At 57.8% G+C, this 13,811-nt stretch overlaps 7 protein-coding genes across 7 annotated transcripts; 3 read left to right on the top strand and 4 right to left on the bottom strand.

Annotated features, from left to right (window-relative positions):
* Window positions 1–191: 191 nt before the first annotated feature.
* MYCTH_2312940 (uncharacterized protein) lies at window positions 192–4,534 on the bottom strand. Its single transcript, XM_003667231.1, has 7 exons — window positions 2,681–4,534; window positions 2,390–2,623; window positions 2,308–2,328; window positions 2,205–2,255; window positions 1,927–2,150; window positions 871–1,862; window positions 192–754 (listed from the first exon to the last, which is right to left on the bottom strand). Exons 1-7 carry the CDS (start codon window positions 4,333–4,335, stop codon window positions 575–577), a joined length of 3,357 nt encoding a protein of 1,118 aa, XP_003667279.1. The 5' UTR covers window positions 4,336–4,534; the 3' UTR covers window positions 192–574.
* A 129-nt stretch (window positions 4,535–4,663) lies between these two features.
* On the top strand, window positions 4,664–5,348 carry MYCTH_2312937 (uncharacterized protein). Its single transcript, XM_003667230.1, has one exon. The coding sequence runs from the start codon at window positions 4,765–4,767 to the stop codon at window positions 5,293–5,295; it is 531 nt and encodes a 176-aa protein (XP_003667278.1). The 5' UTR covers window positions 4,664–4,764; the 3' UTR covers window positions 5,296–5,348.
* MYCTH_2312934 (uncharacterized protein) lies at window positions 5,349–6,472 on the bottom strand. The gene is made up of 2 exons (XM_003667229.1): window positions 6,218–6,472; window positions 5,349–6,108 (listed from the first exon to the last, which is right to left on the bottom strand). The coding sequence occupies exons 1-2, from the start codon at window positions 6,284–6,286 to the stop codon at window positions 5,593–5,595; spliced, it is 585 nt and encodes a 194-aa protein (XP_003667277.1). The 5' UTR covers window positions 6,287–6,472; the 3' UTR covers window positions 5,349–5,592.
* Window positions 6,473–6,634: 162 nt separating this feature from the next.
* On the top strand, window positions 6,635–7,858 carry MYCTH_2312932 (uncharacterized protein). Its single transcript, XM_003667228.1, has 2 exons — window positions 6,635–7,215; window positions 7,276–7,858. Exons 1-2 carry the CDS (start codon window positions 6,859–6,861, stop codon window positions 7,540–7,542), a joined length of 624 nt encoding a protein of 207 aa, XP_003667276.1. The 5' UTR covers window positions 6,635–6,858; the 3' UTR covers window positions 7,543–7,858.
* An 837-nt stretch (window positions 7,859–8,695) lies between these two features.
* MYCTH_2312931 (uncharacterized protein) lies at window positions 8,696–9,753 on the bottom strand. Its single transcript, XM_003667227.1, has one exon. The coding sequence runs from the start codon at window positions 9,718–9,720 to the stop codon at window positions 8,737–8,739; it is 984 nt and encodes a 327-aa protein (XP_003667275.1). The 5' UTR covers window positions 9,721–9,753; the 3' UTR covers window positions 8,696–8,736.
* Window positions 9,754–10,671: 918 nt separating this feature from the next.
* On the top strand, window positions 10,672–11,246 carry MYCTH_2131210 (uncharacterized protein; the record flags this gene model as incomplete). The annotated part of the gene is made up of 3 exons (XM_003667226.1): window positions 10,672–10,956; window positions 11,007–11,056; window positions 11,120–11,246. 3 exons carry the CDS (start codon window positions 10,672–10,674, stop codon window positions 11,244–11,246), a joined length of 462 nt encoding a protein of 153 aa, XP_003667274.1.
* A 1,086-nt stretch (window positions 11,247–12,332) lies between these two features.
* Window positions 12,333–13,700, bottom strand: MYCTH_2136257 (uncharacterized protein). The gene is made up of 3 exons (XM_003667225.1): window positions 13,242–13,700; window positions 13,012–13,122; window positions 12,333–12,902 (listed from the first exon to the last, which is right to left on the bottom strand). The coding sequence occupies exons 1-3, from the start codon at window positions 13,618–13,620 to the stop codon at window positions 12,568–12,570; spliced, it is 825 nt and encodes a 274-aa protein (XP_003667273.1). The 5' UTR covers window positions 13,621–13,700; the 3' UTR covers window positions 12,333–12,567.
* Window positions 13,701–13,811: the final 111 nt, after the last annotated feature.

Below are 13,811 nucleotides of genomic sequence, written 5' to 3'. Positions count from 1 at the left end.
AAGAAGAGAAGCGAGGGTATAGAAGGAAATGTTCTGAGCTACTTCTCGTTGGAGATAAGGGCTTAGAGTTTGTATGGTCCAACTCAAAACGATGAAGTGTTCGGAGGTGCTCTCCATCAAAAGATAGTTGAGCTCATGGTAGCATAATCGAGTGAGTCAAGAGTCAGAGACTAGCGACTTTCCCTTACGGTGCCCGTCTCCGAAGACGAGGGGGGGTAGCGAATGGCTCGAGTCCGAGAGGACCGGGTCAGGGCACCATGACTTCAAGCCGACGTGTTATCCGGACAGATTACCACACAGACTCCCCAGCGACGGGGCCACACACTCTTGACGGTGCCATGCTCCGGGTTCGAGTCGATTACAACCCGCTGAACAATCAATGAACTCGCAATGAAGTCTATTGTTCCGTCTCGACTCGTCTTACGCTCCGTTTTGACTCGTCCGTACATCCGCTGTCTAGATTGCTCGCCGCACATGACCAAGACATGCAAAGCTCTAGCTTGCCGCGCTGTGTACATGTAATACGTACCCCTGATCGGTAGTACCGCCCGGCTTAGCCTACCTGCCTACCTGCCTAGACGTTCTCGAAGTGGAAGCTTGGCTGCCCAGGCAGAGCAGACTCGGCGACGGGCGCCTTGATCTCGACCTCGGCGCCGTTGTTGGTCAGGTCCTTGCCTTTCTTGCTGCCCTCTTCGACCGCCAGGATCTGGACGCTCTCCAACCCGGCAGTCCGCTTCAAGCCGGGAACCATCGCCTATAGAAAACGCAGTCAGTACATGGAAACATGGCAGCAACAACAACACAAACAACAACAACAACAACAACAACAACAACACAAACTCGCCAAATGGAATGGGGCAAGAAACATACCAGCAGCGTCTTGGCCTCATCAAAGGCGAGCTTGCGCTCGAGCACGGTCTCGGCCGGCTCGCCGTCCCTCAGCCGCTTCTTGAGGGCCTGCACAAACGGCATGGCCTTCTTCATCTCGCCCATCTTGGCGATGCGGCCGTTGAGCTCCTTGTCCTCGATCTTCTGCGCGTTGGCGACCGGGTCCCACACCTCCTTGAGCAGCTCAATGTACTTGGCCTGCCATGAGGGGAAGGCGGTGGCCATGAAGATGGTCAGCTTCTTGGGCTTCTTGGGATCGAAATCGCTCTGGCGGCCCTTTGCCATCTTCTTGAGTTGCGCTGCCTCGGCCGAGTTGACGTTGGAGGAAGTCTGGCGCACATACTCGCGCGCCGCGGTGAGGGCCGGGTTGGCGGGGGGCACCTCGGGCCACAAGGCGTACTGGATCGACTTCTTCTCGCCCAAGATCTCGAGCCAGATGTACTCGGGCCAATGTGGCGCAATGGGCGTGAGGACGAGGGCTTGAAGCCGGATGTACTTGAGGACGAGGTCCCTGTGGAGCGGGATGCCAGCGGCGTTGCAGGCCTCGCGGTACATGTCACGGGCGTTGAGGAAGTCGTAGTGAGCGGCCTTGAGAGCGAGCTTGTAAGACGTCTCCTCGTAGTGCTTCTTGGCCTCGTGCACCAGCGCGTTCATCTCGTTATCGAACAGGATATCCTGGAAATCGTTGAGCGGGCCGGTCCGGAGCTTTTCGTCCTTGATGACCTCCTCGATCCACTCCTTGTTGGTGTAGAGGCGCAAAATGGTGTTGTCGGCGACGTCTTCGACGAAGTTGGAGTCCGAGATTCCATCGCCGGCATCGGCAAGGGCGACGCGGGCAGCATCCGCACCGTATTTCCTCACGACGTCATCCAGCGTCATGAAGTTGCCGGTCGATTTGCTCATCTTCTCGCCGTTCAACTGGAGATGGCCATTGGCACGGACGGAGCGGGGCCAATACTCGCGCGGGAAGAGGGCTAGACGGGTTAGCGCCCATAACCAAAAGAGCCGGTGGGTTTAACAATGGGGAAAGAAACTCACCAATGTGGTTGTACAGCCAGAAGGTGAGGTGGTTCGGAATAAGGTCCTTGCCGCTGACACGAACATCGAGCGGGTAGAAGTACTCAAAGTCTCTCCTCATGCCCTCCAGGGTCTCCTTCGGGATGCCCGACTTGGCGATGAGATCGTCTGACAGCTGTGTCCGGCAAAAGATGTAGTCCCAGACCTCGTCAATCATTTGCTCGGGCTTGATGTTACCCTTGCCCCTACGAGCGAGTTAGCGCAGTCCCTGGAAAGGCAAGGCCGCGACGGTGACTTACTTAACCCGACCAAACAGATCCGTGTGCAACCATGGAACAATCGTGTAGTAGCTGATCGTGTTAGTGGTCGCTGCAGCTTAGATTTGACCTCCGAATCACTTACGCCATGTAAATGGTCGAGTCACTAATAATCAATTGTCAGCAATCATTTTAGGGCTTTAGGCTTCTCCGTAGCTTGCTCTCACCTCAGACTCTCCACGAGGAAGTTGTGATCCCACGGGAGCTTAGAACCCAGGCCATATGTGCGGGCGCAGGCCCATTGCCTCAGCCAGTTGAGCACGCCCTTGAAAGCGTGCTGGGTGTCGGGCGAGTAGGTCTCGAGGCCCTTTCCGTCCTTGTTCTCGACGTACTCATAGGCCTGCTTGCGCCAACTCTCCTCGCCGTAGTCGAGATACCACTGGTCGAGGAGGGCGACCGTGCTATGGCTAGGTTAGCAACAGCCTTTGTCCGATAGAAGGTTTCTGCTTCAGACCCACCATTCGTCGCCAGACCTCGACACCACCTTGTTCTCGGGCTCCGAGTACGCAAATGCATCGCCGTTCTTGATGAGCTGCTCCCTGACCTTTGGCTTGGCAACCTCGACCTTCTCGCCCTTGAAGTCGCCGACCTTCATGACACCCTGATAGAAGCCCTCCTTGTAGGCGAGCTCCTTGGCCTCCTGGAGCTGCTTGGCATCCTTGGGGGAGTTGATCTTGAGCTTCTTGACCAAGTGGGGAGCGAGCAGGTCAGACGTCGGGGTCTGGATGATGGGGATGATCTCGAGCTCGGCCCACTCCTTCTTGATGCCGTAGAAATCGGCCTTCTTGGCGAGCTCGGTGACCATGGCGTAGTCGTCCGGCGAATCAGATGGGACGGACGTCACAACGCCGGTGCCCTTGGTCGCCAAGACCGTGTCCATCGGAAGCACGCGGACCTGCGGGTGGAAGCTGAGCGGCGCGGTCACCAGGGTGCCAATGAGGTCGGAACCCTTGACTTCGGCAGCCTTCTCCGGCACGCCCTCCTTCTCGAAGATGCCCTGGTAGGCCATGTTCCTGGCGGCCCTCTCGGTGATGACGAAGTACTCCTTCTCGGAGGCCCTGAAGACGCCGTAGCTCAGGCTGGGGCCGACGAAGCAGCACACTTGGCCGTACATGGTCTCCGGCCTGAGGGTCGCAGGGCAGAGGTAGACGGACGCATCCTCGGGGATCTTGCCCTTGAGCGCATCGGCGGCTTTGGGCGCCCACTCTACCACCTTGAGCTTCAGGGCGGTGTACTCCTGGGGCAACACGCCTTCGCCTTCACTCCGGTCGTGGTCCATGCATGGCTGACCGTCTTTGATGGAGTAAATGGTGTACCTCTTGCCGAACTTGATCTTGTCGAGCTCCTTGAGGCGGTTCATCTGCCACCGCACGAACGCGTCGTAGTAGGGGTTCGCATCTGTCGTCACGAACTGACGACGCCAGTCAATGCGCGCACCAAAGTTGATGAGGTCCTTCTTGCACTCCGGGGGGAAGTACTTGAGCCAATACTGCGGGTCGGCAAACTTATGGACCTCCTCCAGTGGAACGCCGACCGAGTTGAGAATCTGCCACTGGTACTTGGCCTTGACCGTCTTCGCGGCGGCCTTGCCCTTCTTGGCATTGAACTTGGTCAGATCCTCCTTGGCTCCCTTCTGCGAAGTCGGCGCCTCCTCCACCTCTTCGTCCTCCTCCTTGTAGCGCTCGAAGTTCTTGCCGAACATCTCGACCTCCTTGACCAGCTTGTCGGCGGAGGCCTTGATGGGCAGGCCGGTGCAGTGGTAGCCGAGGGGGAAGAGGGCACGCTTGCCCTGCATCCGGAGGAATCCGGTGTGGAACTCGATCTTGCTGACACTGAAGGCATGGCCGGCGTGCAGACGACCGTTCATGTAAGGGTAGGCGATGGTGCCGAAGAACTTGGGAAACTTCTCGCGCAGCTCGTCGGCGCTGATGGAGCCGAGCGGGTACTCGTCAATCGAGGGGGCGTCGACCTCGAAGACGCCATCCTCTTGCCACTTTGCCTGGTACTTCTTCTCGATCGCGATGAGACTGTCGCGCTTCTCGGTGCCCTTGAGCTCCTTGGTCTTGGAGACGGCGAGCTCGGCCATGGCCTTGGGCAGCGTCGTGTCGGCCATTATTGCGCGGAACTCGGGCGTTGCTGTGCTTCTGCTGTACCGGGCTTTCGAACCCTCGAGATTGGCTGATCTGTCTCACTCCTCACACCGGCGAGGGAGGCTGCAATCGGGCCGGTGTCGCGTGGTTCCAGTTCAAGTGAAGGCCAGGCCGGGAAATTTTGAGTGACTCCGCCGGTTCTCTCTGACAAGGACTCGGAGGGGCAACGCGGGGTGGTCCCGGCCTGCATATCCGTGGGGTAAAATTTTGTACTACCCAATTACCAAGTACTGTAATCCGTACTGTGTAGTCCGTAGTGATAAGACAAGACCCATTCATTTTCTCGTGCCCCGGTCACTCAGTTAACTGGGTCAGCGATTCTCAACAGCCAGCAACAACTCACAACGCAAAAACCCCGTAACGCCGTGTTCCCCCGCTGCCCTCACGCCGCCATGTTTCCCACACTTGTGCGGCGATTGGCACAGGCTGCCAAGCCGCAGCTGAACGCGGCGGCCGCACATCCCGAGTACAAGTACAAACTCAAAAAGGTGTGGCCGCCCGACATCCAGAGCATGACGCCGCAACAGCAGCTGCGCTTCGAGAAAAAGTACAAGCGAAGGTTAAAGCTCGCCACGGCCCGACCACGGTGGGACAAGTTTGTACGATTGGCCCAGCTGTTTACAACAACATGTAAGGTGGCCGTCACTTCCATCAAGAGTTCTTGGATAATAATTGACTCTGTTTGCCTAGTCGTCCTAGCATACGCCGTGCTCTTCATGGACTGGAAAGACATCCCCACCCCCTTTGACTCGGTGAGATCTCTTTCTTATTTTCCCAGGCCCGCTTCCGATATTTGTCTAACCTTCTGTCAAGATTCGCGAGAGGTTCTTCAGTTTCTTCGGCGTCTTTACCGAAGACGCGAGAAAGCTCACCATGAAGAACCAGCCTTCCGCTCCACCGTCGTCCCCTGGGCCGACGAGTAAGCAGTAATCTCATCATGGTGCGGCGTCGGCTGCCGCGTCTCCCCTCCACCTTGTATCATAGACTGTTCCACCATCTGGAGTTTGGCGTTGGATACCCGGCAACCAATGGCGCGGCGCTTGGCCGCATGAAATGCAGAGTGCCAGTCTCGGCCTGACAACCCCCCCGCGGCCCCATCCCGCCTCTGCCGTGACTTGCCGACGAGATCCCGTCTCGTTGTTCGCTGTCAATTAATTCCACACGCCGGAACTCCGGACCATCAAATCCCCTCCGCCGGGCTCTCTTTCTCCTTCCTTCCTTCACCTTCCATGCCAGACCATTCCCCCCATCCCCAGTCCTGCGCCCAGGCTGCCGCCCAACCCGCCTCCTGCCCGCGACTCGTTCACCGGCCGCTTCGCCACCGTGCCCTGGGCGCGGACGCCCGCCACGATGCGCTCCAGGTTGGTCTCGATGACGACGCCGCCGACGATCATCTCCCCCAGGGTGGCGTGGAGCGTCTCGTAGTTGAAGATGAGGTCGAGCTCGCACACGTTCTCGAACAGTCGGTCCAGGGCCTCGACGTAGACCTGGATCAGGTCGATCAGGGCGAGGGGCGACTCGGTCGACGTCGAGATGATGATGAAGTAGAGCGTCGCGTAGTTGCGGTAGGTGACGAACGAGGGCACGTCGTTCTGCTCCTGTGCCGACGAGGACGTGCTGCTGGTGGACGAGGCCGCGAGCAGCGGCGGCAGCGGGAGGAAGTTGCAGGAGCCCGGGGCCCGGTTCGAGACGAGCGTGAAGATCTCGGAGATGAGGCGCTGCTGGATCGACGTGTCCTGTTGTTGACCAAGAACGAAAGTTAGTTTGACCCTATGACATTCAACTTGTAGAGGGTTATCGAAAAAAAAAGATTAAAAAGGATGACTCGGGGGGACGGGGACGGACAAGTTGGGTGTAGAACTTGGTTAGGCGCGGCTGGCCTTGGCCGTTGAATACTAGGAATGCGTTGATCATGTTTCGAGAGCGGTTCTGGGGGTGGGTTGTTGTGATGGGTTGTGGTGTTCGACCCGCGTCGTCGTCGTCGTCGTCGTCGTCGTCGTGGCTCCCTGAGGCGGAGAGTAACAAGCCGAGTGCAATCCCAGATCTCGAAAACGTTCTTGATCCACTGGCAGTCGCGACTGTGGAATGACTTGCAATTGCAGAGGGCCATGAAATGACGTGCTGCAGGCAGGCACGCTAAACCAAAGCTTGTAACTATGTGGCTCGTGCGGTACCGATCGGCCACGCGTGATTGGTCAAGCATGTCTGAGGTCACCTCTGCCTGCCGGCGATTGACAATTGTGTGGGGCCGCCGAGCTCTGATCCGAACGGCAACGGCACGGAGCTTCACTTTGTTCAACCGGCACCTGGTCTGCCCCGGTACCCGTCACCATCCGAGCAAACAGTCATCAGTTAGGAATCGGCAAAGCTTTCTTTTGCCGGGGGTTGTTTTAAAGCAACCATCAAGTGCGCCATAAACGATTCCCGATTTCAGCGAACCCAACCGCCGATTTGCGCTTCGTTTCAAGTCAAGCAGTTCCTTGAACATGGCGCGCTCGACTGCTTCGAAGCTTGCCCGAGTCGCCTGCCGAGGCCTGCAGAGCACGCGCACAGCACACACAGCGCTTCCGAGCATCTCGGCGGCGCCATCGCTTTTGCACTATGCGCCTAAGCCGGCCGGTCCTCTCACAGCTCGTCGACCTATCTCGAGCAGTTCCGGCCTCAATGGCATCACGCCAGACGACAAACCGGCCAAGCCCGTCGACACCCCGCCTGTTCCGAGAACGCCGGCCAACATCAGCTTTAGCGAGTACCACAATATCGCGGACGAGTACCTCGAGAGACTACTTACCCGCCTGGAAGAGCTACAAGACGAGCGGGAGGACGTCGATGTCGAGTTCTCGGTAAGACAGGCGAACACTCCCTTCATGCGTCTGCGCCCACGCTAACAACACACCGATCAGTCCGGCGTCCTGACCCTCTCTCTCGGGCCCGATGTCGGCACCTACGTCATCAACAAACAGCCGCCCAACAAGCAGATCTGGTTGTCGTCGCCCAAGACGGGCCCGAAGCGCTACGACTACGTCGTGTTAGGGGAAGGGCAGCACGAGAAGCAGGACACGGCGACGGGCGACTGGGTGTATCTTCGGGACGGGTCCACCCTGAATGAGCTCCTTAAGAACGAGATCGGTATTGACTTTAGCCTGTCGGACGCCGAGCTTGGCAGCTAGCGGCGCTAGGCGGCGATTTTGATCGGCTTTGTGGGAATATTTTTCTTCCTCCCTTTCCTTTCGAGCCGTGTCTTAATGTTTATGAAGGTATGTTCAGCGGGTTGGTCAAAGGAATGAATGCAACAGCCAGTTTTTAACCTGAGGCCGGAGTTACTTGACTGAGGAGCTAGGTTCAAGACACGGTGGGGGTACTAAGTGTATAATATCGTGCTATGACTCGCGTGTTCTGTGATCCAGTGCTCCCTCCTTCGTTCGCAGAGCTGAGTTACGTTCAAGTTGACTGGTGCTTTGGCGCCTAAGGCGGTTTGTGTTTGCCCTTTTCTCGCCAGGTTTGCCTGAATTTTCAGATCTCAATGGGAAGGCGGGAAGCTGAATGCACTTGGTTGGCGCTAGAACCGAGTGTACTGGGGGGATTCCGTATCCGTATCAGCGTGACAGGTGTTAGGCACAACAGCTGCCCGACTGGACCCTCGATTGTCACAAGACGCGGCAACACACCGACAACGCGTCTTATCACCCGCAATTGCTTCTCGCCGCGCCAGGCTCATCTTACCAAATCCTGCTCTACTTCCCTCTAGCTACTGTTAGATCGAGATCATTGACCCGCTCGGTGAAATGGATGAAGTGGGTATCAGCACCACTTCCGAGAAGTCTGAAGCGCCTGTCTTCCCTCCTCTCCGCCTAAGTCTCACCCTCCGCCGAACTTCGCTCCTCCTCCCAGCGTCGATCCTCCGCCGAATGCCAACCATTTGACGACCCTCGCTTCTCCACCAACTTTACTCTTTGCTTTTGGGAGGATGGTCTTATCAAGATTGATAAACAGAATTCATGACACTCCAGGGCTGAGAACCGACGCGGAGAGATGAAGCATTACGGCAGAATAGCATGCCTCGGAGTGGCCGGAGGACGGCATGGACCGTACTGTTTCCTTTCGCCACTTCCACGAGGTCCCCCCCCCCCCCCTTGCTGCACCGTCTCTCCCTCTTCGGCAGGGGATGGCTGCGTCAGCGGCTCGACTGGCGCAACGAAAGTAAGTAGAGCCAATGAACTTTAATTAGCAGACTACCTAGGATGCCGTGTCCAAATATTTCCATATGAAGAAATGGCCGCGTGCGCTAACAAGTTTCTAAGTCGGTTATGTGTTGATTATTACAATCAATCGCGGGTGTGTGACACGAGGTTGGTGGTATTTGATTAAAAGTTGGCCGTCACACCGGGATGAATGGCCTCGAGTTTCGCCTTGAGGTCGGCCCACAGGCGGTCCTGCAGGTCCGGATTCCGGGTGACGACGTCGGACGGCTGGACGATCCTGGCGTCCTCGAGGTACTGGCCGTGCGACTCGGGCCCCTGCAGGCCGGCGTGGAGCAGCGTCCAGCTGCCGCGCTCGGTCGACCTGGCCAGCAGGGCCTTCTGGACGGCGAAGGCGACCCTCTGCATGCCCTTGGCCTCGCGCGACAGGCCCGAGTGGCAGAAGCCGGGGCTGACGAGGTTGATGGTGACGGGGTACGCGTCCGCCGGGTGCTCCTTGGCGATGCTGCGGACGGCGAAGATGCCCAGCAGCTTGGAGATGGGGTACTGCTCGGACCAGTGCCGCCCGCCCGCGTAGCCCTGGTCGTTGAGGGCGGCGAGCACGTCGGGCTCGTTCCTCTGGGGGAACGCGGTGTGCCGGTGGACCCCGGAGCTCGTGACGACGAGGGTCGGGCGAACGCGGAACCGGGCGGCGGTGGCCTTGAGCTTGGGCAGGACGAGGTCGACGAGCAGGAAGGTGGAGAGGTAGTTGACCGTGACGCTGCTCTCGCTGCCCTCGGCCAGGGCGAACACCATGCGGGCGACGCCGGCGTTGGCGTGGAAGATGTCGACGCGGTCCAGCTCCGCGTCGACGCGGGCGGCGAAGGCCTTGACGCTGGCGTAGCTCGCCATGTCGACCTCCCACACCTCGATCGAGACCCCCTCGGCGGCGGTGGTCTGGATGTCCCGCTTGGCCTCCTCGCCCTTGTCGACGTGGCGGACGGCCAGGATCAGCCGGCTCGCGCCCAGGCGTGCGTAGTGGCGGGCGGCTTCCCTGCCCAGGCCGGTGTTGCTGCCGGTGATGACGATGGTCCGGCCGGCGTAGCTGTCGCTGGGGTAGGGCAGCCTCCAGGTTTCGATAAGCTGACTGCGTAGGAAGCCCAAGTCCATGGTGGCAAGCGCTCTGGTCAAAGAGAATGATTGATTATTACTGAATTAATAACTGCTAATTAGTTACCTAGGTATTAAACACATAATTTAAAGTCTCGATTTACACATCTGGGATCCAACCCCTTATTATACTTGTATGTCTTCCTCCTCCCCGGCTTGACCAGCGGCTGCTGACGTGTAGTTAAGAGCGGCGGCTCGGGGTTACGCTACGAGCACAGGTTACCTAGGTGTCAGAGCTAGAGAGCGGAAAGGCTCCGTTCGCCGTTACCATATCCCAAGTCCCGGAGCGAAGGCGGCGTATTAACCCCGGAAATCCCGAAATCCGGTCCGTGTTTGAATGAAGCACGACCAGCCCGGGGCTCCGAAAGAGTGGGGATAACCGGTTTAGGAAAATGCTCTCTGGTTGGTCAGTTCTGGCGTTGGGTAAATATCACCACGTAACAGCATCGAGAAGATAGTCGTAAATGACACGGCGGTACTCAAGAGCTGCTAGGCTTATCACTCCATAATTACCGTGGTATTCTAATTATGGCAATGCCCCCAACCCAAGTTCGTCCGTTAGCTCCGTACCGACTTAGCCGGATTCGCCTTGAGCACTTTGACGATCCAATACTTGTTAATTACCTTTTTAGGAAACTACTCTCCCACTGGCTCGAGAAGAGAAGAGCAGGATCAAGGGAAAGGATGCCTCCTCACGAGGGGTGACGAGTGTCACTGTGGACCTCGATGGCATCGAAAGCCCAGGGAGTCCGTGATGCAAGGGAGGAAAGAAATAACGAGAAAAAGAAAGAACAAAATAAAATCAAGTATGAGAACAGGACTGATCCCTCCCCCTTTTTCAGTTGCCTGTCCAGGCAGCCCACTATGCATGATAAGGATCTGGTATAATCTACAAGTATTGATTACGCAACCAAAGTCAACTACTACATAACTATTTATACCTTAGATACAATGTACGGCGGCACCGACCTGCTGCTCATAATTAGCCAGCGGCGCCCTGGCAAGCCAGGCCCGCGACCTGCCCTTGTTGGCCACTCCGGAGCTCTGCGCAGGAAAGAACGTATGTACATCGTCTCGGGCGCCAACGTCGGACTTGGCTTCGAGGCAGCCAAGCACCTGGCCCGTATCGGGGTGCGGCGCGTCATCCTGGGCGTGCGCGCACTCGTTAAGGGGCGCGCGGCCAAGCTGGCCATCGAGAGGGCCGCGGGCACGGCGAGCACAAATAATAAGAGCAATGTTTCGACGATGAGGACGAGGAGGAGGGAGAAAAGGACCCATTGGTGCAGGTGTGGACGCTCGACCTGGCCCAGCCCGCCAGCGTGCGCGCGTTTGCGAGGTGCGCCTTTTTTTTTTTTGTTTGCCCCCAAAGCATCTAATTAACGGTATTGACACGTCCCAGGCCTGACGTCCCCGATCGGGTCAAGAACGAGACGGGGATGCAGAAGCATACCTGGGAGGTCATTGCCATGGAGCTGGAAGCCATTGAGCCTGGCTGCGTGGGCAAGTTCTGCTCGGGACTTGATTGACTCCCTCCTTTTTTTTATTTATTGTTTATTTTTCACTTCATTTTGTGCTTCTATTTTATATTTTCTCTTACCCAGGAAGGGTGCTTGCGAACGAGTACATCGCAGGCAGTAATTATAACATCCTTCTCATCTTAGTCAAACTCCTCCCACACACCTCCCCCAATGCGCCCTCGTCCTCCTTTCATGCAGCGGCTCGATCCAAGGCAGCCCGGCCGCGAGGATCCGACCTCGCACACGTTCCCAGCCCGTGTCACTACCACCACCACCACCACTACTACCGCTCGGTCCAAGCCCCAGGGCACCCGCGAGCTCCCTCGTCTCGGCCACCAGCCACTCCTCCTCCTCCTCCTCCTCTTCCTCCTCCTCGGCAGCGAACACGCCCGCGGACACGCAGACGAGCAGGGCTCACAGCGCGATCTCGGCCGGCGCCGTCCTCGTCGTCGCTGCCGCCTCCCACGACACCTCCCTCGCCAACGCGGCCAGCCACGGGACCGGGAACTGGTTCTCGCCGCCGCCGGTCGCCCAGAAGAAGCTGCCCACGAAGGCGGCCAGCCCGGCGCAGAGGGCCCGCTGGATCGGGTCGGTGGCCGTCCTGCTACTGCTGCTGCTGTTGTCAATGTTGTTGTTGTTGACATGTGCACCTTCGTCATTCGTCGGGTTGGTGCTGGTGGCGGGGTTAATAAAGCGTTTTCGTTGATGCTCCTCCTCCGCCTCCTCCGCCCCCGCGCGCGGGAGCAAGGGGGCCTGGAGGAGGTGGAGGGAGGAGGCGACGGCCTGGACGCGGTATCCCAGCAGGATGAAGGTGTCGTGCACGGAGGCACTGCTCAGTCTGCAGGTTGTCGCTGTTGCCGTCGTCGCCGTCGTCATCGTCGTTGTCGTCGTTGTCGTGGTTGCTGCTGCTGCTGCTGTGCCAGGAGGATCATGGGAGGCTGTTGCCGAGGCGGTGATGGCGGCGGCGGCGGCGGCGGCGGCGGCGACGGCAGCGGTGAGGAGGCGGGCGATCTGGGTGGCGTCGCGGAGGAGGAGGTTGAGGAGGAAGAGAGAGTTGGAAGAGGAGGATGCGGGGTAATAGGAGCCGCCTGCGGTGTCATCGAGGAAGACCGAAATCCGGGACGGCGTGAGGGCGTTAACGGACAGGAGCGGTTCGACTTGGTCCAGAGCGAAGCGCGTGGGCGTGCCGAGGTGGAGGGAGCATTCAATGTCGGATCTGTGGTTTGGAAAAAAAAAAATATGGTTTGATAAATGAATAATAGATAGGTAGGCAAATCATTAGATAATTATGGGGCAATACGGAGACCGCGGAGGGAAACGAGAAACCTAATTACCTGAATACCTTGCGGGCCAGGCCGGACTTGCTCCTGGTCAAGGCGGCGAGACCACCGCGCAGCTGGATCATGCGCTCCAGCCCAGTAAGATGCACGAGTCCGCGGTGATAGGCACCCTGCTGACGCTCATACAAGCCCAGGATCATGACGGCAATCAAGTTCTCATTCGAGGCCGCGTGTTCCCTCGAGAGCCGACTGTTGATCAGACGGAGGGCGCGGCAGAGGTGGCGCGTCTGGGAGCTTGACAGGTCTTGGGGGGCCCGGCAGTGGTACGGAGGCGGGAAAGTACGGGTCCTGTAAGATAGGTATACGGCGACCGCTCCGTGGAAGTCTGGAGACCCGGGGGTAAGGGAAGTTAATTATCACTTATGTTGAGCATCGAGCAGAACACAGACCCCATGTCGTTGTTCTCGGTTTAGACAACAGCTTCTTTTACTTACAAGCTTCGTCAAAGAAAATGGGCTCGACCCATTTAGACCGGGACTCCGAGCTGTAGTCGAGGACTCGATCCAGTTCGGGAGCGTGTCGGATCCCAATCAAAAAAGAGACGACTCCAAGACAAAAAGAAGAGAACACAAATCAGCTACCGGTGATCTAACATCTAACAATACACGGCCGTTCCAGTCACGTAATTAATTAATCAAAGAAAACATAAAGCTCATGAACTTACCTGATTGGATCAGGGCGGATCCCTCGTATCCGGGGGCATGGCGACGCAAGTGGGCTGGGAGCGGACTGATGGCCGAATGGGGAGACCCAAGGTCGACGACGGGCGAGGGCGAGACAGGAGTGTTAACACAGCTAATACCGCCAACACTGCTGCTACCATTGCTATCCGCGGGCGGCTGGCAATCATGGGGGCCTGCGCTCCGTGGCAGTCGGGCATGGACCGGGAATGGCCTCACCGTCGCCATATTATTTGCAAATGCGGCTTTCCGGGACGGCCTCGAGAGCTTTCTCCCCGCGTTGCGGCCCTCGGCTGCTCGTCTCCGGATCCGCCGTCTTGTCGCTCTGTCAATGGAGCTGTTGTCGACAAACTCAAACTGCATCTTGCTGCGCTTCCCGCATCAATGATTCGACTTGGTAGTAACTGATCGATGACAGATGCTTTGATTTTTTGGCTCTCGATGGATTCACTAATTAGTAGGCGAGGTGGTTGAGGTCAGGTAATTAATCGAAGAAACGCACGCTATTGGTGCACCTGCATAAATGGTGAATAAAATGCATAAGGGCCGAGTTA

This window comes from Thermothelomyces thermophilus, chromosome 7 (assembly GCF_000226095.1).
Source record: "Thermothelomyces thermophilus ATCC 42464 chromosome 7, complete sequence".
Classification (NCBI taxonomy): Eukaryota; Fungi; Ascomycota; class Sordariomycetes; order Sordariales; family Chaetomiaceae; genus Thermothelomyces; species Thermothelomyces thermophilus.
This window is presented reverse-complemented; position numbering and strand designations above follow the sequence as displayed.